Raw genomic sequence first — 24,744 nt, 5'->3', positions numbered from 1 at the left:
CAAATTTAATTCAGGAAAACAATTAGATTCTGTAAAAACCTATAGGATACCAAAAATCATAGACTTAGGGTCTGATTGTAGATCCTTAAGAACTCTTTAAAAATTACTTCAGTTTTATTGTCTTGAGTCCTTTTCTTTAATGATATTCTTCAGCAATACTTTCTTTGTTCTTGAGGGTACATCTTATCAAACCTCTTTCTATCCTCAAACTTGAGATTTCCCCTAGAACAGACACAGTGAGCCATGAATCCATAAAGTACATTTCAACGTGGGCCAGGAGACACGAAGCACAAAATTATAGGAATAAACCAGCATTCATTCACTAGGAGCCACTGCATCAAGTAGATGCATCTGGGGCAACTCCTGAACCAAGTGCTGCCATTTCAATAGGACTTCTGTCCCACTTAGGAACAGGAATAGTCCTTCCCTTGAAGCATTTGCTCAGAATTTTAACCCCAGAGTTGATAATAAAATCAGAAATTTGTTTTTGTTTAACATTGTCTTTCTTCTCAAGAATTCAAGAAATAAATATCCTAAAGATTTCCTCCAAAGTTGTTACTTTCATCCAGAATCTTGGCTATGATGCCCATCTCAGCTGAATTTCTGTGGAATCCACATCCATATCTGCAAGTTTGAATTTGAAGTTTTTATAGAGTTCAATTAAGTGAGCTGAACCACTAAATCAACACTCTCTCTATAAATCATGGCCAACCTTTGAAAGGTTCCAGTTAAGGGCCATTTCCATTTCACTCCATAGTCATATTCCTTTCTCAACAAAATAATTTTTACCAAGGAAAATCTTTGACTCATGATGATACAACTCTACTCTTTCTAAACATGGTAGACATGGACAGGAGTCCATAGAGTTACCTGGTCATCCAGCTTGTCTTTTTAAACAATAACCTAGTTAATTAGCTTAGTCCTGGCTAAGGAGAAGAGCAAGCCTCCTACTGGAGGTTGACCAAAACTTTCTTCCTCAACTCAGTAAAAGACTAGTATGAAATGGAAATGGCACAGTTCTAATAATGTTTTTTTGGCAGACCTCAACTGCTAGTATATGTATTTTCATGGCCTTTTCCTTTAACAACTGGCAGAAATGTTAAAAAGTGACTTTCTTTTTAAACTTATTTTTGGTATTTTAAAAATCTAAGATAACAAAAAGCATGTTTATATTTTTATAGAAATGAAATAAACGGAGTCTGCCTTATCAAGTTTACATATACAACAATAAACCAAAACAAGGCATTACAGTTCAACAGTTAAGAGCAAGGACTGTGGGGTCAGATTGCCAGGAAGTCAAATCTAAGCAAGTGCTAGGCAAATTACTTAACCTCTACATGTCTCAGTTTTCTCATCTGTAAAATGGGGATAATAAAAGTGTGTATTTATAGGATTGTTGTAAGATGACTGAGCTATCATATGCAAAACCCTTAGGACTATGCCCAGCATATAGTAAGTGCATAACAAATATGTATTGTTACTAATATTATTGCTATTATTATTATTGAAAGAGATTTGAAATGTAATACTACTCCAACATTTAGGATCATCTGATAAAATTTAATAGTCTGGAACCAGTTCAGCTTATTTGCCACTAACTTAACTCAGTTGCACTCCAAGATTTAAAAGTATTTTAACATTCAGTAATACCACTTACTACTTTTTACATGAATCCCTTTCAATTAAATTAAAAGTATTATTTAAATACATGCCGATATATGTTAGACATACTGTGGACAATTCAATCTGTTTTCAAAGATGTTACTTTATTTGGGAAGTCAACAAATGAATACACAAAAAGCAAGAAGTAATATAAGAGAGGAAAATGCCTAACTGAGCAAAATTAGGTAATGAGTAGGTACACTAAAAACTGTACTTTTAATTAATTGTTAGCATTAATTACACAGAGATGGCCAGACACTATCTTGGCATTGTGGAAACGGATAAGGATGATGTCACGTCCAAAGTGGCCCAAATGGAGGGAACACCCTTCACACTTAAAAGGTCTCTAACTACTACTCTTTTTATCATATGACAAGAAAGGTAAATATGGTAAACAATTCTGAGTATTTCTTTATACTTTATATCCTTTACATTATACACAGTGAGCCACATTCTTCATGCCTTGAAAAACTTAAAGTCTAGTAAATTCAAGAAATTACATGTGGACCAGATATAAAATAGCAAATAATACTACAAAAACAACAACAAGAAAAACAACAAAATACCTAACAAAGAAAACAAGAAATCTGTTTTCACTGGTGAAATTTGAGAAAACACACTACATGTTGCTGAAGGCAAAAGAGAAAACTGGTATGACAAGGAGCTCATTTTGTTTTAGTTAAAGCTGTGATCTGTCCAAATATTTTTCATCATTGAATATTTTTAATAAAATAATCACCACACAAAATGTAAGCTGATACAGAATAGAGCTGATATATTAACACATTCAGCTTTCAGAGTGCTCAGCTGATAACAGTATGATGATTCTAAGCAGTAAAGAGTCTGCCTGTTCATTAGAGAGATAGTTTCTGGGAAATTTTAATTTTCTAGTGATGCCTGATGATAGAAGTGGATGCAATTTAAAGTCTTAGTACACTCAATCAGATTATCCCCTTTTTGATCACATGTAACTCACTAAAATAATAGAAATGTTACACTTAGACAACAAAAATTAGCCAAGAAAAAAATCAGGAAAATAATGAATTTGAAAAAGAAAATTGATCTATCTGAAAAAGAAATTTAAGTAGCTATGCATCCAAACTCTGCAACACACTGCAACACACTCAGACAGGTACCTATAAGTCTCCTAGTGTGAAGAGAGGGTATGTACTATATATGATTAAGAGCATGGGATTCCAAATCAGAAAGCCTCACCTTAAACCCCAGCCCCATCCTTCATATTTATGTAATTGTCCATGAGACTTGTAATGTTAAGTTAGTTCCTCTAAGCTTCGGTCTCCTCATCCATACACAATATTTAAAAATAACACCAATTTCATGAATTTGTGAGAATATAAATTAATTTATAAAAAGTAAGTGGGTGGATGCCTGAAATATAAAGGTTCAAACCTGATAACTATTACTGTTTAGCTATTGTTATTATTATTTTTATGGAGACGGGGTCTTGCTATGTTGCCCAGGCTGGTCTCGAACTCCTCCTTTCAAGCAATCCTCCCACCTTGGCCTCCCAAAGTACTGGGATAACAGGCATGAGCCACGGTGCCTGGTGTGACAGTTACTATTATTAAGAAGGCCTGGTTCACTTGTAGCAATGTCCAAATAATTGGATATGTAGTCATAGCCATACATTTTTAATGATATTCACATTTATTCAAATATACAGGCACATGCATATATAACTTACTGTATACTACTATGCTTTAGTGATCAACCAATAGGCCTGAATTTTAGGACCAGTAACACATCAGAATTCAAATTTATAGCAACCCACCTTCAAAGTTGAGGACCTTAAATACTACTTCTAGAAAAATACAGGCAGAGTGTAGGAAACTAGTTAGAGAATCCCATTATTTAGGGATTATACTGTAAGCTACAGCAGTATAATACTGACATCTATCTAGATCATTGGATAAGTGGCCTTTTTCAACCTTATAATGCCTGAACCATGCTGAGGTCTGGCCTGCTTTTGTCCCATTTCCAGGCTATTGGAAGATTGCCAACCAGACAGAATGGGATATTTGGTGGTCAGAACTTGGTGTTCTGGAATGTAGCAGTCTGTCTTCATTGCTCCATCAACAACTTGTCTCTGGATCCCTAGTGTCAGTAGTGAAAATAGGTCCCTCTACAAAGTCCAAGGTGGGTCCATCCACATGTAACCAAGAGTGCTTCCTCCCTCCTGGGGCAGGACTGTTGTTAGGCATGAGACAGCAGGTGGGGCCTTCATGCCCATGTCATAATCATAGCCCTGCAGCCCTGGATGCTGCTACAGAGACTTTCACCAAGCCCATGGCATCTGCGGAATTGGGTTCAAGTCTACTGGGGTTAGCAGTCTCCTCTCACAAACAGGACCACAGCCTGAGCCTTAGTAGAGGCTACAGTCCCTATGTAAGTGTTCTCCTCCATCTTTCTCTTTCTTCCTAACTGCTTCTACTGTTTGAGAACTCTCATCTTCAGGAAGATTATGTCAATCACTGATGAAAAAATCAAGCAGCTATCCTAAGGAAAAATACTATTCCAGGTAGGGCATGTGTTTGTTTTCTCTCGCCTAGAGCCTCTTACCCCACACAAGACCTTTAAAACCCAACAAAAGGCTGTGGATCCCAACACCACCAATGAGGTACAGTGATTTAGTGGTGCTACTGGCCCCACCTCCCACCCTCCCACATGGCACCTGTTTTAGAGCATGCTTTGGTATACAGACTTCTTTGACTTGATTTTAAGGCCCCCATCTATTATCAGTCTCTATTTGGAAAAACCCTGAATCATGAACTTTTCCCTCTCCTTGTCTCCATCCTTTGAGAAATGAGACCCAGACATTTAAATTCCTCAAATAACGTGCCCACAAATGTTAACATTCTACACAGAACAACACAAGCAAAACTCAATTTCCCTCAATAAGTTCAGTATCCAAAACTAAAACAAACAAACAAAAAAACCCAGATTTTTTAAAAAGGCCATATAATGTCATAAGAGTCTCTGTTGGGGAAAAAAGAAAGAAAATTCAGTAAAAATTATTTATTACATTCAAGAGAAGACTAATGTCTACCATACTGCCAAACTATGTAACAACAGGCAGTTACCAGTTCTATTATAAGGGACATTTAACCCATAGTATATCTAAATCAGCATAGTTACGAGAAAAGTCATAATGTCACGCCATTGAATTTATTCAGTATCATTAAAACTCAGTAAGGAAAACAACAGGAGTTGTAACTCCTTAGAAAGTGAAACAAAGCATGTGGAAATATGTGAGTAAACATCTTTACCTTAATTTAGACTTCAGTTTTCTCACTGTTTCCTTGACAGGTGTGCTTTGAGACGACGCTGGCAAAGAAGCAACTTTATCACTGCCACTCACACAAACTCTGTCTTTGCGTCCAGAACTTAGATTCACATCTTCCATCGGCACATTAAGCAAGCTGTGGTTTATCATTTCAAAGTAGAAATCATGTTAGGTATTAACAATTTCAGAAACATTAATATACAAGAAGGAGTGAAATGTTCATATACAACAAATGAGAACAAGAACATATGTGTAATGCTAAAAACTGCCACCACTGTAGTTACATGAAACAAATTCTTAATTAGAAGAATTTATATTTATTCCAGTCACATATTTTTTCAAAGTTTTTAGGTAGTAACAACTAAATGGAATTGGTGATAATTTATTTTTAACAGTAGTCATATACCACTTGTCTCTCATTTGCTGAAAGAGACTTTTGAAACCTGTTAAACAACTACAGAATATTTTTTGTAAGCCTCATGGTAACCATACAGCAGAAATCTACAATGGATATACTTAAAAAGCAACAAATTAAAACATACTGTAACCAAGTAGCCCCATTTTTCTAAGAAAAAGAAAATGAGTTACTATTATTTTTTATTATTTCTTATTTTCTCTTTTCTCCATTTCCCCATTCCCCACTTCCTACATAGTCCTTTAGAAATGCAATTAAAACCTTTTACCTCCCCTTCACTAGAAACTCCCTAGAGGGCAAGTTCATCTAACTGTATGCTTAGAAGCTCTAGTGGAACTTTCAGCCACCAGGAGACTGCCTCCAGAGATAACAGTTGATTTACAATCCAAAGTCCCACTACAAAACTCTCTCCCACCTAGAAAGTTTTCAGGCACCTTTAAAACCTATTTCTGCCCATGAAATGCTAACTTTACTGCCCAGTAGATAAGGCACCAAGCTAGCATGGGGACCCACACACCTGTTCACCTCCTCCCCTGAGGTGCCATTCATGATAGGCCCCCTTTAAAAGTGTCCACTTTCTGCTCCAAAGGTGAAGTGGTACCCTGAAGGCAGTAAGCCTGTACTTCTTTCCCTAAGCTAGCTTTGGAATAAAAAGTCACTTTCTTTACACCAGACCTAGCTTTTGTTAATTAGATTCTGCAAGCAGCGGGCAAGTGAACCTGCAATGTGGTTACAATACAGAAAAAAATCACTTAACCACGAATGCAAGAGACTTTTAAACTAAAGTTTATTTTAGCCTGAGAGAAAAGCACAGAAATCAAACAAAAAAAGAACCAAGTCAGTTGAGAGAAATACTTAGTCATGACCTGGAAGAGGAAGAAGAATGTTCAGAGCTACTGGGGTGGAGTGAACAGGAAGCAAATGGAAAGAGATGAGATGAGCGAGGTCAGTGTTGGGATCACAGGGCATCGTGGGCATGGGGAGGGAACTAGAGTTTCTTTTAAGCAGAGTGGGCACTACCATTGGAAGTTTTCAGGCATGGGAACGAGGTGATCTGATGCAGGTTTTAAAAAGATACATGGCTGCAGCATGAAAAATAACTCACGGTAAGGATGTGCAGTTTGTTGATGAGACTAAAGCTTTCAGTATCATAGGGAACAAAAAGTACAAGAGTCTGGGGGCAGTACAACATGGGAAATGAAGCTGGGGAGGGCGAGTAGGGGTCAGATCATGAAGGGTTTTGTTTGTCAAGTAATAAAAACTTTTTTTTTGGCAATCCTTTCATGCTGATGTCCATAAATTAAGATCACAGCTCCAGAGACTTTTACATGTTTATAAGATGAGGATCTTTTTAAATTGGATAACAGTTTATATCAAATGGAATGTGCTTCTACTGTCAACAGCTCTTTGGCATTAATTATACTGTCTAACTTCAGCTGATTTTTTTGAGATTAAGAACATTATATAAACTAATGCTTAATTGCCTGTTAAAGAATACTTACACAACGTCTGAATGCTCATTAGTTATAACCTCCTGTATGCTGACATTTTATTAAAGAAGTCTTTTTCTTTAACCATTTTAGCGATGTTAAAGATTCATTCATGTTGGCGTTGAGGTTGAAGGGTAAAAAGTACTATACTAGAGCACAGGAGATTCCTCTCTAAACCTCTCTTTCTTGTTCTGTTGAATAATAATGGGGCCTACCTCATAGAGTTATACTGAGGATATACAAAGAATGTAGCTCAATGTTTAGTGTAAGTGTTCAGTAAATAATACCTATTATTGTTGTTATGATCATCTTTATCATCACCATCATTCATAATGCATTTGATAAGTTTCTTCCATTAAGATTGTTTTTCCCTAGAAGAAAACCTAGGCAATACCATTCAGGACATAGCCATGGGCAAGGACTTCATGACTAAAACACCAAAAGCAATGGCAACAAAAGCCAAAATAGACAAATGGGACCTAATTAAACTAAAGAGCTTCTGCACAGCAAAAGAAACTACCATCAGAATGAACAGGCAACCTATAGAATGGGAGAAAATTTTTGCAATCTATCCATCTGACAAAGGACTAATATCCAGAATCTACAAAGAACTTAAACACATGTACAAGAAAAAAACAACCCATCAAAAAGTGGGCAAAGGATATGAACAGACACTTCTCAAAAGAAGACATTTATGCAGCCAACAGACACGTGAAAAGATGCTCATCATCACGGGTCCTCAGAGAAATGCAAATCAAAATCACAATGAGATACCATCTAACACCAGTTAGAATGGCGACCATTAAAAAGTCAGGAAACAACAGGTGCTGGAGAGGCTGTGGAGAAATAGGAACACTTTTACACTGTTGGTGGGAGTGTAAACTAGTTCAACCATTGTGGAAGACAGTGTGGCGATTCCTCAGGGATCTAGAACTAGAAATACCATTTGACCCAGCAATCCCATTATTGGGTACATACCCAAAGGATTATAAATCATGCTACTATAAAGATACATGTACACGTATGCTTATCACGTCACTATTCACAATACTAGAAACTTGGAACCAACCCAAATGTCCATCAATGATAGACTGGATTAAGAAAATGTGGCACATATATACCTTGGAATACTATGCAGCCATAAAAAAAGATGAGTTCATGTTCTTTGCAGGGACATGGATGAAGCTGGAAACCATCATTCTGAACAAACTGTCACAAGGACAGAAAACCAAACACTGCATGTTCTCACTCATAGGTGGGAAGTGAACAATGAGAACACACGTACACAGGGTGGGGAACATCACACACCAAGGCCTGTAGTGGGACTGGGAGGCAGGGGAGGGACAGCATTAGGAGAAATACCTAATGTAAATGACGAGTTAATGGGTGCAGCAAACCAACATGGCACATGTATACCTATGTAACAAACCTGCACGTTGTGCACATGTACCTTAGAAGTTAAAGTCTAAAAAAAAAAAAAAACCATCACCCAGATCAAGTTATGGGACATTTCACCCAAGAAGTCGTTAAAGCCCCTTTCCAGTCAATCCTCACCCCATTCCCACTCTGGCAATCACCATTCTGATTTCTATCTCCATGGATTATTTTTGCTGCTTCTTGAAATTCACATAAAGGAATATACTGATTTTGATTTTTTTTATTGCAAAAAAAGATTGTTTTTTGTGGATTGTTTCTAACATTCATATTGTGTTTACAAGTCAACAGTGATTACAAAAAAACCAACAATCTCATAAAGACCAAAAAGTATTACATGAAATAATATATACATGCATATACACACTCACATACACATAAATGTGTTTTAGTTTGTTTTTGGATGAATCTTAAATTGTAAAGCAAATTTTCATAAATAATTCTAAGTCAAAGTAACGGCCATGGGAAGGCCTGGCAACAGCACTGGGGAAAAAAAATTATGTCACTTATTTAATCAACAAATATTATTGAGTGCCAAATATGAGTCAGTGTCATTCTGGATATTAGAGACACAGGGATAATAGCAAGACAGTCCCTACTCTCATGGAGTGCACTGGCATCTAGTGAAAAATAGAGAAAATAAGCAAGCTACAATTAAAAAATGGTAAAAAGAAATAGGTGGTAAAGGAGATACTTTAAAATAGTAATATACTTTTTGAAAAAAATAAAACAGGATGATAAAAGTGTCGCTTATCCGAAATGGGATGGGCTACTTTAGATGGAGTTGTCAGAGAAGATCTTTCAAAAGCTTAGAATTATGAAGAAGACAAGAAGGCCTCTGTCCTTTAGGAGCCTGTATGCAATGGGAAGACAGAGATTCAAACAGATAATTCCATTTGACTGTGATCACTGCTCACCACTGCGTGTCAGAACACAGAATTTAACAAATAACTACTGAACGAATTACAATACAATCTCAACATTGCAACAGTGCCTCTGTGAATACCTGAGTTTGCTGAGGAGAGTCAAGAAGACCCTAAAGAAGGGAAAACTTGAACTAAGACTTAAATGAAAGGGTAACTGACACTGACATATGAGTTGCTGAGGCATTCAAGTAACGGAAGTGGTACAGACAAAGGGATGAGATGTGATAAAACAGAACTACTAGTAATTTAGAACCTTTGGGAAGCAAAGTGGGGGCTAAAAGTAGAGGCAGTAGAGAAGAGGATTTGTGCCATGCTAAGGAGTTTGTAACTTACCTTAAAAGTAGTGGGGGCTGAAAAGGCTTTGAAGTAGAAGAGTAAGGTGATGAGGTATGAGTGCTGGATTGACTCACTACCCTGTCAGCAAGTGCAGGGAAATAAAAGCCCCTCTCCGTTTTTTCTTGCTCTTAATTCAATGTGCTCCTATGCAAAGAGCACAGGATTTGGATTCAGAGAAACTGGGTCTGAACGCCTGGAAAGCAGCTTAGGTTTGTAACAGAGGATAAGGGTTTGCTTCCTTGAAAACATTCTTTTAATTCTATTGGATATCTAAAACATTCAGCTGATTTCATTTTAAAAGTGATAAAATTCTTATGTCAAGAAAATTCTAGCATGCAATGATTATAATTACATGTATGTATGACAATAAGATAATGAACCACAGGGGAAAAAAATCAGTTAATGATTTCATAATCATACCTTATATATGTGTGACATTTTCAGTTCTTTGACTACATTAAAGTAATTTGAATTGGTTACTTGCTGTGGGTAGGAAGTTAAGCCAGCTCCATTTCATTATTTCCAACTCTTCACGAAAGAAATGAAAAGGTTTGGGGGAAAGGTGTATTGCTAATTCTTTCATGTCTCTGTTGTAAAATTTGGTTCCATTCTTGATTGCTTTTGTTGCTATTATTTTCTTTCTTCTTGTACTTAAACATTGATAATTACTTTTCCGCAGTATAATTGCACTCACTTGGAATTTGTATAATTGTAGTACACTCACCTTTTCCAGCTAGGTAATGAAGAGCTTCTTTTCATTGCTAGAACATCATTGCACAGCTCCTGTTTTTCTTCAAAAGAACATAGACAAACAATCGCATTTGGATGATCACACAATAAACTGAACCAAAAGAAATGTTAGCGGTTCATTATCTACCTCTGTATAATATGGATTTGTATTCAAACATCCATTTATAAAACTGTACCAATTGTGAGGAGATGTATAATATGTTCTTAAGGTAGTTTATAATGTTTCAAAATACAGTTTATGTAGTATAGACAGTTATCCAACAGACTCTGTAACTCTTTTTTGGTAATTTTTTTTTTTTTTTTTTTTTTTTGAGACAGAGTCTCACTCTGTGGCCCAGGCTGGAGTGCAGTGGCTGGATCTCAGCTCACTGCAAGCTCCGCCTCCTGGGTTTACGCCATTCTCCTGCCTCAGCCTCCCGAGTAGCTGGGACTACAGGCGCCCGCCACCACGCCCAGCTAGTTTTTTGTTTCTTAGTAGAGACGGGGTTTCACCATGTTAGCCAGCATGGTCTTGATCTCCTGACCTCGTGATCTGCCCGTCTCGGCCTCCCGAAGTGCTGGGATTACAGGCTTGAGCCACCGCGCCCGGCCTTTGGTAATTTTTAAATTGACATTTTTTACCAGAGCCTGGAGTACTGATCAGAACTTTTGATTCCCTGCTTTCGCCAGCCTCTACCAAGACAACCATCTTCCCCCTAACATCTCACTCTCTCCTATTTGGGGTTCAGGTTCAAAGACATTCTGACAGATCCCAATACAAAATGTGTCTCCAGTAGGAAGGTGAACTTTAAAGCAGGAAGAGACCTAAAGTCATTTAGTTAGTCTCCTCATTCAGAGGACCTCAGAATTATAGGTTCACAGAGTTTGGTGATTTATTTCCAGTTCACAGCAAAGCAGAAATTCTATGGTCCACTTGGATTGTTCTAAGAGTGTCTTGGGGACAGTATAAGCAATGAGTCAATGTGTCTGTCTTCCATGTAGAAGTCTTTATTATAACTGTCTAGATATCTTGTTCCACTAAGTAAACCTTTACCAACAAGTTTAGGGTTATTGAAGGCTAAGTAGCAGAGGACATCAACAAGCAAAGTTCTAGATGGTGGGTAAATGGCTGAGGATCTGCCTGACCCTTTTAAGGAAAAAGAATGAATGGACAGATGCTTTCCACCCATGCTGCAGGCACCATTGGTTTTACTCACTGACTTGCAATGCAAAGTGAAAATTTTTAACCCAACAGCTAACTAATTCAAAATAACAGTCATTTGAAAACATTTCACAATTTGTTCCTGCCAAACCTAGGAAGAGTATTTAAAATTAAATACTAATTTTAGGATAAAATTACATTAGCAATTTTTCTAGTACAATTTGGAAATCCAACAGAACCATACTTGAAGGCACAGTAGTAGTTTGAACTGTCTATAAAAGATTGGCTTTAAAATTAAGACACCCTTACAAAAGAAATCCTGATGGTGGAATTGCAAATTATTGTAATTAAGACGAAAAAGAAAAAGTGTGATTTCTTAGGGACCTCACTAATGGGCTCAAACATAAAGTTGTGAATGAATAGCTGATTAGGTTACCTAAGCAACAAAGTATGAAGGAAGGAAAAACATGCCACCAAAAGAGAACATAAAACCATGACATGGATTGATAAAAAAAAGGATTAGGAATGATGAAAACAAATGAGCTGAGACTAAGATCTTTGAAAGTTATTTCAAAATAAGACAAAGACAATGAAAATACTGGATGTGCTTCTCAGGTCCCATGGTATAATATCAAAATAAAAAGATAATGGCGTAATAATATTAGAATGCATAATAAAAGATTTACAGTAATAACAATGAACACTAAGAAAATAAAACATTTTGAATCCTGTTTGTTTTCAGCTTCTCTATCCAGGAAATTATTACTGGATTGAATATTATAAGATGGCAACTTCATGCCTTAAATAAGTTCAAGTCTTTTACCTGAGACACATTACATCGCCTGGACATGAAGAAACTATTTAATAAATGTGTTCGTTGAACTACTTTTAGGGACCTCAGAAGAATCATGAAAAGCAAAAAGTTACTAAAAGATGAAAACACGGGAACTGTCATCATTATAATTTTCAAAACAGATTTTGAAAAGTATTGACTTGATTTCCATCCTAATCAACATTAGAATGAGAATTCAAGACAGAGAGTGGCATAAGTCTACGGAAATTTCAGGCAGTGTGGCAGTGCTGGGGACACTATCCTCAGTCAGAAAGTGTCTCTCTGCTCCACCAAAACACACAATGTTGGCAGCTCACCCTCTCTCTACTCCTGTCACTTCTAGAACAACAAACTTAATTTTTTAAAATCCAAGTTGCTGACAAACTTCTGATCTATATATTAGGCTGTCAAGCCATATTGAAAACGTCTCAAACATTATAGCTAATATATATATATATATGAGCTGATTTTTTTTACCTTGGTTTATCAGAGGAATTTCCTTTTTTTCTTGTTTCAGTGAAGCATCAGTGTTGCTTTTATCTGAAACCTGAAAAACAAGCTCTTTATTTAAAACTGTACAGAAACATAGGACATATTATAAACCTGATAAAAGACCTTGAAAAGCAGTGTCCCCAGCAGAAAAGAGATCATAATGTTAGCAACAGTAAAGCTATGCACTTGTTATAAAGGGAACAAATGGTACATGTACAAAACAATAATGGCATAAATCTCAAGGATGATTGCATTATCATAGTCATGTTTACTCATTTGATTTCTTTAAAGGGATTTTTGTATTTCTACTAATATTTGTGCAGGTATTTAAAAATTGATATTACACATGGAGGTAACAATGTCTACAACAAATGGGTCAAGTATTTGATTCACCAGAAACAACCATTGAGCCTCTATTGTTTTGAAGAAGCTTAGGGTACCTCTGGTTGCTGCAAAGCAGACAGAGTAAGAGTTCAGCATCCGTGCAATGAAAACTTTGGAGAGTTTGGGGCTGGGGCCTGTAGTTCCAAAGCATAATAGATAAGGAGATGGGGATGGGGAGTTGACCTGGAATACTGGGGGATGGGATATCTCATCTTCTGACAGAATCCCAGGCAAGTTGCCTGAAAGGGGCTGCAGAGCCTTAGTGTGTTGATTGCTGGAGCCAGGAGGGTTACTGGCACCTGGAGAGAGAGGATGGATGTGTGTTCGTGTGCGATTGGGAGGCTGAGAGGGTGGGAGTGGATAGGGGACATCTGAGGGGTGGAGTGCACCATTCATAAGCCAGGTCTATGATCACTTTGGGAATTCTGTTAAGATCCATTTTACAAGGCTCACATAAAGCTGACTTACACTTTGGGAATATACCTTAGATGAGAGAGAGAGAGAGAATGTGTCTGTTTATGCCTTTGGGAAAAGACAACCAGAATGCTCCCTCTATGTATTTTGTAAATCTGTGAGAAGGTAGAGGAACAGGCAGTTATGAAAGAAAGCAAGCAAGCAGAAGGCAAAAGCTCCTGTCTGCTCCTTGTTCTGAAGACCCCTAAACACACACTGATACGCACACAACCACGTCCCCATCTGCAGGGAGCTGTCAGTTTTTTTTCAAGTTTGCTCATTGTAGATATATCTTTCATCTTTCATGCCCCCTCCAACCTGCTAAACAAATGTGGTCTAGAGAGGATGTCAACTCGCTTTTTTCCCCCCTCCCAGGAAACAAAGGAGTATTTTTACATAGCATTCTGGAAACTGTGCTCTCTCAGGAAGCAGGTTAAATGGGCACACACATAGCCTAGCAACACAATAACTGTATAGCTGTCTATCATTGCCATTTTCCATTTCACCTAAATCAAGAGCAAGAAAAGCCTTATGGATAAGGGGAAAAGAAATAAGACTACTTATAAGCTACTTTTGTCTATTTCAAAAAATTTTTGTACTTAAACTGTAAATAAGTGACTGCCCCAGGAAGTAATCAAAACACGTAATTTTTAAAGATTCATTTTGCAAAACATCTTTAAGTGACCTTAAAGTCTATGCTTTATTTACTTCTGATCAACATAAAATTTAAAGTTTTTTTCTGATGCGCTGATATATAAGGAAAATCTACATGATATTAAGTGTCTCCAACTTCGGACTAAAGATTTTTCGGACCAGTTTATAAGCAGCAGCATAGACTATTATCAACAATAGCTAATAGGAACCACAAGATAGGCCAATGAGAAGAACTATTTAATGCTTTTCGTTATAAGTACTTTGTTATAATCCAAGATGATTATATCAAAACGTGTTAATTTTCTTGGTAACTTTCTTTTATGATAAAATCAGACAAGAGGAAAGTATCCAAGGTTAACAAAAATGACAGCACTCCCAGAAAAGAAATTTTGTTGTTGGTGTTATTAACACAGCCTCATGATATTAATTATGTTTGTATTCTATTGTTTAGTTCTCTGCTTTGAGCTCTGAAGGGCTGTTTTTTCTAGGATCAGATATGCCCTCTTACCCCAAAAATGTTACTTGTACAAAGCTCTGCCATCTCTATAACATGAAAAATTTCTTTTCTTTTCCTTTGTTGTATTATCTTTATTCTAATGTTTAAAAGATTTTTGGATAAATGATTTAAAGCCTACAGTATTTTCTTTGAAATAACACTGTGGAAATCTGATTTTATAGGATGCTGCCTTCTATTACAATATAGTTGAGAGTCTGAATTTTTTCAAGATGAGACAAGAAAACACAGCTGTTTTTTCAATTACATTGCTTGTATATTTGATCTTACTTACAAAGGTCTTTCATTTACATTAATTGGTTTCCTTATAGAAATGTTCTTCAGTCACTTAGGCTTAACTGTGTCTCATATTCTGAAGCTGGAGGAAACCTGTTGCCTGAGATTTTTACCTATATCATGAAATAGACAACACCTCACACAAAGTAAGTGAGATTATAGTTAAGTCTTAACATAGAGTTTAAGACGTCTTAATTAAAATTATGTTAACAATGAGCAGGGTGGGATTTGTCAGTTCTCCAAGGGATGCAATGGATCAACATAATACCGCATGCTCAATTTTGTAAAGTATCTACTTAAGAAGATAAATAAATCATAAATAAGTCAGATGAAAAAAAGAACATACCACAGGCAGCTGTGCAACACCTATTTAATTTCATTGCTGTTAAGGAAACTTAAAAACTGGGTAATATCACTTTATCTGATTTCTTTACTTCTACTCCTTTACCCCTCCACGCCTACTTCAAGCACTTATTATTATGAAGGAGCCATAAGGGCTATAAGACCAGTAAATACCTTTCGGCCAACTTCAAAGACTCCTTCTGTTTGCACTCATCCGCAGTTAACATTATGTTCCAGGCCCTCCCCTTCACTCAGTAATTTATTCACTAACATTGGGTTTCTAGTGTGGGCCAGAAAGTATTATGGTGAAAAGTTCAAAGTCCTGCTGATATGGTTTGGCTGTGTCCCCACCCAAATCTCATCTTGAATTGTAGCTCCCATAATCCCATAATCCCATAATCCCATAATCCCGTAACAGGAGGGACCTAGTGGGAGGTAATTGAATCATGGGGGTGGGTTTTTCCTGTGCTGTTCTTGTGATAGTGAGTAACTCTCATGAGATCTGATGGTTTTATAAAGGGCAGATTTTCTGGAGGCCAAAGGTAAAGCAACAACAGCTCATGGAGACCCCAAGTTATGACCACAACCATATTGCTAGAGTAATAATCTTGGACAAGAAAAATACTTTCTTTTTTAGAAGCTAGGAACTAGTGGAGACCCCAAGAAGATGAGCCTCATGACTATGACTGGACTCTAGCTTGACTAGAAGGACAAAAGCTGGGTCTTAGAAGAAAAGAACTATTAACACATTGTTTAGGTCAGATTTAGGGTGAATACAGAGAGAAATGGGCTTAAGAGAGCTTAATCTGGGCAAGGCATGGATGATGGATTGGTCTTTTAAAATTGATTCAAGATACTTGGCTGGAGAGGCCTATCTAAAAAACTTTGGAAACACAAGCCAAAATGCTGAATGTTAGCCAGTGCAATATATAGGTAGACCTTGAAACTCTCATGCCTGAGTAAAGTGTATTTAGGTACTTCAACTGACCCAAGTGGAATGGGCTGATTGAATGGAGGTAGGGGACAGTTATGAAGGTGGGAGGTAAAGGGAGATGTCACATGAAGAGTGATTACACAAGGAGAAGCAAAGTCTAACAGCTGGGGCTCAAGGTGCCCACCTCCTGGCAGTGTGACCTTTAGTGAGTTTAATTTTCCCCATCTGTAAAATAGGGGTGAAAAGAATACTTGCCTCTCAGGTTATGAAGAGGTGACATGAGATGATGGAAGAACAGTACCTGAATTTCATCATGGCCACACAGAAAGAGAAAAGACCGACTCTACTAGAATACACATGCCTGTGCGCGCACACACACACACATGAATTTCTGGACAATTCAGCTTTACAGGGTCAGAGATAACAAATATGGACCACCCTAGCTACCCTAAAATGGTGGAGAGGGCTGTAGCTGTGCTAACAAGATTATGAAAAATAAGAAGTTTGCTGAAACACAGAGTCCCATACCAAATATCTCCGAAGGAACAACTGAGAGGCTATCTAGAGCATTTGGAAGAGGATTAAGATTTTTTAAAGAAAAACTGCTCATTATTTTCCTGGCAGTTTTTTTAATCTCCAGAAAATGCCTGGAGCTTTAACCGAATCCCAGTTGGAAACGTCTACAGCTCCAAATGATGTGCAAGGTCTTGCCACGAACACGCTCATTGCATGGACTTTGAAAATGAATGGCCCACACTGGCTAAAAGGCCAAGCATAAATATCAGAAAGAAAAAATGTGGTCGGGCGTGGTGGCTGGCACCTGTAATCCCAGCACTCTGGGAGGCCGAGGCGGGCGGATCATGAGGTCAGGAGATCGAGACCATCCTGGCTAACACAGTGAAACCCCACCTCAACTAAAAATACAAAAATCAGCTGGGTGTGGTTGTGGGTGCCTGTAGTCCCAGTTACTTGGGAGGCTAAGGCAGGAGAACGGCGTGAACCTGGGAGGCGGAGCTTGCAGTGAGCTGAGATCGCGCCACTGCACTCCAGCCTGGGCGACAGGGTGAGACTCCGTCTCAAAAAAAAAAAAAAAAAAAAAAAGAAAAGAAAAGAAAAAGAAAAAATGCTGTGGAAGCAATACCAACAAAGAATATGAGCAGAAGTAACTAGAGATGTGACAAATGAAGCTCCATACCACATGAATGATTTGGAGCATGTTAAATGGGAGGCATGGTGCAGAACAAAGTTCCAGACATTAGAAATGATCAGAAAATAAGGATTGTCCCCACTGGGAAAAGAGGAAACAAGAAGAATGTGGTTTTTAAAAATTGCTTCAATAAGGCTGGGCATGGGGCTCATGCCTGTAATCCCACCACTTTGGGAGGCCAAGGTGGGTGGATTACTTGAAGCCAGGAGTTTGGGCCAGCCTGGCCAAGACGGCAAAACCCCGTCTCTATCAAAAACACAAAAATTAGCTGGATGTGGTGGCACACGTAATTCCAGCTACTTGGGAGGATGAGGCAACAGAATCACTTGCAGTGAGTGGAGATTGTGCCACTGCACTCCAGCCTGGGCGACACAGGGAGACTCTGTCTCAAAAAAATTTTAAAGGTAAAATAAAAAAATAAAAAATTGCTTCAATAGATCACAGGCCTTAGAATAAAAGTAATAAGAAGAGCATTCAATCAAGAATTGAGGGGCTCAGTGGTGGTAGGGAGAGAAGAAGTTAGGAAAACAAATAAAACATAACAGTAAGCCACAGCAGTGAGGTAATTTTGGAGAATGAACGATCAGATGGCTGAAATAATCAGCAACGGTAGGGTTAAATATGAATCTGGAAAATAACAAATACTTTTGTCATTTCACTTGAAATTGCATAACTATAAGTACAAGAACCAGAGTGAGATGTTGCCTGAAACATGGAACAAAGAAAAATAAAGTGCCTTAATATGAAAATAAAAACCATTTCAAAAGGCAGACTGATAGACATTTACTAATTTTATTAACATAGCAAAAACAAATCTGCCAGTCAGAATGGAGTTATTCTCCTGAAAGCATGAAAAAAACAGTTATAGAAACACAGGCAGGAATAAGGCAAAGGTTCCCAGAGTCAGTGCTCTTTTAGTATTATAGTTGCATTGGTAACATCATCTCCGTCACGTCTCTTGGGGAGGTGGACACAGCAGGCTGTCTTAGCTGGACGCCTTTTAAATATTCAGGCACCCAGCTCACCAGCAACTGTCAGATTATAATTGGCCAGCCCATGCAGATGGGCATAATGGGACAGAATGCATAGCTTAAGTCAATATGTGCCTTCCAATTGAACTGAGGCTGTATTTATCTTTTAAATAACTAAACTGATATTATGCTATAATACAACAGTTTTATGAATTTGGATAATGTGAAGTCATCCCTGTGAGATGAAGTTTCTTTGGTGTGCTGAATATACTATATTTCTTAGTTTTCTTAGTTTCTTATACCTAAAATAAGACCCTGGGTCCCACATCCAGTAAATTTGCCAAAATAATAAATGCCACATTTGGGGGTCAGGGGAGGGAGTCTTTTGTGGTAGCTAATTATTCTTTCTTAAGTGACAACTTCCTGCACCACCATTAGCACTGAGTGCCTTCCTTCTTGAAATTTAATAGACACAGGGGCACACACACACTCACACATGCACACAGATACATGCTGTAATTAGAAGATAACTAGGAAGGAGCACGGGGGATGGGATGATCTTTTTTTAATTTCTAGGTTTAAGAAAGTACAGACAGACAACATTGAGGAGCAATTATTTCCTACTTGCATTATTGCAACTCCAGCCAAACAGAAATTAATGTGCATCTCTGGATAATACATGTTTATCCAAGTTAATTAGACACCATGAGTATGAAAACAGACATCTTGCTAGGATCACAGAGACACAAATCATACCACATAGCTACACACAGTAATATAAGAACTTGAGAACTACTACCTAAAAAGACAATATTTTAAATATAAATGCCATCTCTAATTCATGAAAAGGCACTTGCCAAAAGCTCTGTGCAAAGCTGAGAGAGGTGACAAAGTAAAGGCTACATGAAAACTCACACAGACTTTGAAACTTCTGAAAAGCAAGTGGTGAACAGTAATATTCACAGGTACAACTATATTACATTTTGCTTTGAAGAGGTCAAGAGAGGTGGCATTATTTACAACACCAGTTGCAGTTTTGTCTTTCTTTCTAGCCTCTGATTAAATTTTGACCCTTTTCCTTTTGAAAATACTTTGGTGTTTACTTTTTTCATTTAGTTGTTCTTTACTGTTAATAGTGAGGCTATTTCTGTTCCCATTCACAAATCATGTCTATACTTTTTTAACATTCCTTCAAATGGCTTCTTCAAATGATTACAATTTATGGATGAAATGATATGATGTCTGGGAGTAATGGGGGCAGGGAGGGGATATGGATGAAACAACAATGGCCATGAGTTGATAACCACTGGAGCCGGGAAATGGGCACATTTCCCATGGTTGCACTATGTTTAAAATTTTCCAAAATGAAACAACTTTTAAATAAAACCTTCATTATAGTTATGTCATGTACCTTGTGACAATAATTTTCTGGTGAAGGACATTATCATAAATTAAGCTAAAGTCAGAAGAAGTGATATGTCTCTCATTGGCACAAGTGCAATTTAAACCTAATCCACAATTCTACATAGCATTTTGAGGGACCTTACCCTAAAGACATGTCCAAAGAGGCCATGTCCTTTTCTAAATACTCTCACTTATCATGTCAAAAATAGAACCATCTAGGCTACTGTAGTTGCTCTTACGCAGGTTCAAGTTTAGCTATAAGCTTCTTGGCAATCAAGGTAAAAAGGAAACTATAATGAGTAATAAAATTTATATTCAGATAAAAGAAAATATCAGATTTTTTCCCTGACATGAAATTCTCATGTGTCAATTACTTTTAGTGATTTTTTTTAACAGAAAGGACACTATATAACATAATGAACACCATGGCTTCACAGATAAAACATTTCTCATATAGTAAGTCCTTGAATCATTTCTTCCTAAACACCAAGGGCTTTTTACGTTTGGTTTAGTGAAGGCAAAGCAACTCGATTCTACAGGAGCCCAGACAGGTACTCCTTGATATCAACTATCAAGTTAGAAATAGGAAGACATTATTTAAAGGAGAAAATGGGGAGCATGCCCATAATCCTTGAATAGACTTTTCTCTGCCTAATTTAAGTCAATTCAGAAGTAAACCTTCTGGTGAGAGTCCAAATTACAAATTATAGAAAGGATCATATTCTTCAGATTTGGGAATGAGTTTTCACAATGACCTTCAAGTTATATATATAACTTTTGTAAATTTTTGTATATTTACATATATATTAAGGCTTTCTTAGCCTGATAACTAAAACAGAAAGGGGCCGTGGATTAGGGGTGGAGATGCGTAAGTTCCAGATGTATCTCTACTAGTTTATGTAGCCTTGAGCAAGTAACTTAAACTTTTCTGAGTCTTATTTCTTCATCTAAAAACTAGGTTATCCAACTAAATGTTTCCATTACTTTGAGGCACTAACAGATCCCTCTAACCTTTGTGAATATGAAAATGTCAAGGTGTCATTTAGTGTTTAGTTTATCTCACCAGGATAATATCTGAATCACTCTTGCTGTTGTCATCTTCAATCAACACCTTACATTCCTCTACAAAGTTCAGACTCTGCTTCTTTTTCATTTCCCAAAAAGCGGCCTATACCAAGGAATTAACAAAAAAAAAATACAAGGATTAGTTGCAATCAATGGTACCATTAAGCTACCTTCACTCTTCATTCTGCCTCTACATACTGTAGACTTTTGTAGGATATATAGCGAAAATTCAATTTCTGATCTTTGCATATAATAAGCACGTGGTAAGATTTACTCAGAGCATATCTGCCTTCCTAATTCCATGCTGCTTAGGTTAATATTAAAATTAATTATATTTCCTGAACCTTCTCTGTTGGTGGTAATGCCTAGTGTGTTTATTGGACAGGATATTAGAAATTTACTACAAATAATCCTCGAGTAATCAAACGTTGTTTCAATTACAGTTTAAAACCTGATTAAATTAATTTTTCAAGTGCTTATAAAGAATTTCACAATCTCCTGATTTATCCAGGAGAAAATGGGGATTTCTAGATTTTCTTAAATATATAATGTCTTCTGGAATGAAATTAGCTTATCTTTCTATTTTTTTTGTTTGTTTGTTTGTTTGTTTGTTTTGAGACGGAGTCTCGCTCTGTCACCCAGGCTGGAGTGCAGTAGTGCGATCTTGGCTCACAGCAACCTCTACCTTCCAGTTTCAAGTGATTATCCTACCTCAGTCTCCTGAGCAGCTGAGATTACAGGCGCCCACCACCATGCCTGGGATATTAGCTTATTTTTCTAAGAGCTGATATGCAATCTGTCTCCATTTCTTCATCTTCCACTTAGCGGTAAATTCATTACTTTTAATGGCAAAAACAGCAATTACTTTTGCATGAATCTATAATCTGGTTTCTACTCTTTCTACTCCAACAACAAAAATATTCCTGAGATCATCCCTCTTACCTCTAAATCATTAAGTCAACAGACAATTTTTATGTCTTTGGCCAGTTGAGATGGCTTCTCAACAGAATTTAGCCTTCATGACAGTCTCTCTTCAAATCACCCTTTTCCTCCATTTTGGTTTTAATGAAATAGTAAATTCCTGGTTTCTTCTCTTACTGCTCTGGCAATTCCTTCACAATCATCTGTGCACAGCTGTACTCTCGTAGCTAGCCACAAAATGCTAAAATTCTGCAAGTTTCTATCTAGTCCTTCTTTTCTTCTTACCCATTCAACCTCATTCATCCTTAGGCATGTAAATACCTCATAAGACTGTCTCCTATTTAAACTTCACCTCTGAAATCCAGACTCATGTTTATGACTGTTCACTTGGCACATCCTCTTGGAAGTCTCAAACTATGTAAGCTGAACTCATGCTGTTCTCCAGAAGCCCAGTCACCTTCTACAATGACCAATTTCAATTAATGGAATCACCATTCAACCTGGTGAAAGAGCTCAAAATTCTGTAGTCATTCTGCTGTTTTCCTCTACATGATCCTCTATATCCAATAAAGACAGCCCCCAGGAAAGGACAGTGTTACCTCCTCCATCACCATCATCCTAGCCTACACCACTGTGATCTCTCCATCAGAGCACGGTCAAGTCTCCTAACTGCTCTGCCCACATTCACTTTTGTTAAGCATTATCTGTGAAACAGAAACACCATATACTGGTTATCAGTTCCAGAGGAGGAGTCTCAAAACTTCTGCCTATAGTATCTTGCTTATTGGAGTTGCCAAAGAAAACACAATGCAGTCAGGCACTAGATGGAACAATGCTTTACTCACATAGAGAAGAGCAAGATCAGCCTCAGAAGTGTGTATCAGTCCCCCATGCCCAGCAGGCTCCCCCATCAGCCAATGCTGGGCAATTGGCTACATGCACCCTTCTCATACTACAGGAGAAAGATGCTGTGTTCCCTCCCTAAGGAAGACAGATATAGCAGTGGGGTTGACCAAGGTTTCGTGTGACACACACATTTAAGTAGAACAAAAGAGCATACACTGGACTTGCAACAGAGAAAATATTTCCATACAAGGCAATAAACCCAGCATAGGCCATGTGTGGTCTTCATCTCTTGGTAAGAGAATGGCTCAAGGTCCATTCTTATGCAGCAAGGTGGAGGCCAAAATGCTATACCCCTGAGACTGTCTTTCCCAACAACTCTGCTCTCTCCTAACCTTTCTTCTATACTCAGCCAAAGCAATCTTCACTAAAGAAAACTCTGGTCATGTCACTTCCCTGCTTGAAACTCTTCAATAGTTTCCCATTACTTACAGGATAAATGCAAAACCCCTTATGGGTGGCCTATAGGACCTGCCCTACTCCTTCACACCACAGTCCCTTTCCATCTCTTTTCCCTGCCATAGATTACTTGTCTTTTTAAAGTTCTTCATGTTCACCATGTTTCCTCTTTTTCCATTGCTTAGAAGTGCTTTTCCTCCCCTTTTACCAATGTAATTACATTTCAATCCTAAAAGGCTAGTTACCATATTTTCTGGGAAGATGCTCCTGTCCTACCAGAATCAAAAACCCTTATTATAAACACTCATGCTACTGTGTCATAAAAACTGCCATAGTAGCAGTTGACGTTTGTCTCTGTAATTATTGGGTGTCTGTCTCTATCACTAGACTGTAAGTTTGATGGTGGCAGAAACCATATGTGGTTTTATTCCCAAATCTCCTGTGACTGGCATACTGAATGGCACATAGTAAAATTATACATATACAGACACATCTATGTATATACTGGTATAAGTATATATATCTACGTGAAGTGTGTGTATATTGCTTCATATAGCTTTACATATTATATGTTTATGCACACACACATGCACGTGCATACTGAGTGAGTCCCTGTATTTAATGTCTAAAATGTTTTGTTCTAACACTTGGACACACTCTCAACTTCTCAATGGACTGTATGTTTTTAGAGCATGTAACATATCTATACAATAAACTGACAAATCCTAAATCTTGAAATTGCACAGCTAATGAGTCTTTCTGGAATTCTGAGTTAAAAGAGATATGATTATAAAGTGATAACATGCAGGAGTTCGAACACAGCAAGGGTTGAATATCTGCTGAATATATAAAATGTTACATTCAAGTACAATACATAATTCAAATCAACAAAAAACTTGAAATTCTGTAGGTTGTAAACAGATGCAGCTTGGCTCATATAGTCTCAAGAAAAGATTTGGGCAAAAATTTCAAAATTATAGGAAAATGGACTTGAAATACTTTAAGAGGATGAGCTACCCAAAAAATGGTATTAAGGAAAGGCTGCCTTAGGAAGTAAGGATTTTTACTAAAGATTTTCAGAGAGTCTGTATACCATTTGCCAAAGATATTATAAGGAATGTGTGAGAGATTTCTATAATGTAACTACTATTCAAAATAATTCCTTTGGAAAGGATCATGCATAAAATATCTTGCCTCCCACCACGACTAATCCAATGTCTTACACTGGGTAGAACTCAGCAGATATTTGCTAATTAAGTAAGTTTATGGCTTTCAGAGCCTATAGCTGTTCATTTGAATATTTCCTATGGTGAACAATATCTACTCCTTAAGGTTGAATTTAATTTGTGGAAATAGTAAAAGGGCATTAGAAGTCAAATGTGATGGACAAGGTAGATAAACTAGGCAGTAAATTTTGGCTTAAAAAGATATAAAATGAAAGTTATTGAGATGATGTCTATAATCATTCAGCACTGAACCTAGCACAGGGTAAACGCCCATTCAATTGTAGGCATTCATATTGTTATAAACTGTAT

At 37.4% G+C, this 24,744-nt stretch overlaps 1 protein-coding gene and 1 long non-coding RNA gene across 8 annotated transcripts in view; one reads left to right on the top strand and one right to left on the bottom strand.

Moving 5' to 3' along the window:
* The window catches only part of LOC105477562 (MORC family CW-type zinc finger 1), a 167,295-nt gene that overhangs the window by 16,076 nt on the left and 126,475 nt on the right, over positions 1-24,744 (bottom strand). For all 7 annotated transcript variants that reach the window (XM_011734123.3, XM_011734125.3, XM_011734126.3 and 4 more), the window contains 4 exons: positions 20,985-21,089; positions 12,768-12,837; positions 10,292-10,358; positions 4,950-5,102 (listed from right to left, as the gene is read on the bottom strand). In XM_011734123.3, coding sequence (XP_011732425.2) covers positions 4,950-5,102; positions 10,292-10,358; positions 12,768-12,837; positions 20,985-21,089 — 395 coding nt within the window. The remainder of the gene's footprint in view (positions 1-4,949; positions 5,103-10,291; positions 10,359-12,767; positions 12,838-20,984; positions 21,090-24,744) is intronic.
* Positions 4,066-24,744, top strand: part of LOC139362070 (uncharacterized) — a 43,776-nt gene continuing 23,097 nt past the window's right edge. Inside the window, exons 1-2 of the long non-coding RNA XR_011620373.1 lie at positions 4,066-4,201; positions 15,112-15,209. This is a non-coding gene — a long non-coding RNA (uncharacterized lncRNA). The remainder of the gene's footprint in view (positions 4,202-15,111; positions 15,210-24,744) is intronic.

Source organism: Macaca nemestrina, chromosome 2 (assembly GCF_043159975.1).
Source record: "Macaca nemestrina isolate mMacNem1 chromosome 2, mMacNem.hap1, whole genome shotgun sequence".
Lineage (NCBI taxonomy): Eukaryota > Metazoa > Chordata > Mammalia > Primates > Cercopithecidae > Macaca > Macaca nemestrina.
Note: the sequence above shows the minus strand (reverse complement) of the source record. Positions and strands in the feature narration are given on the sequence as shown.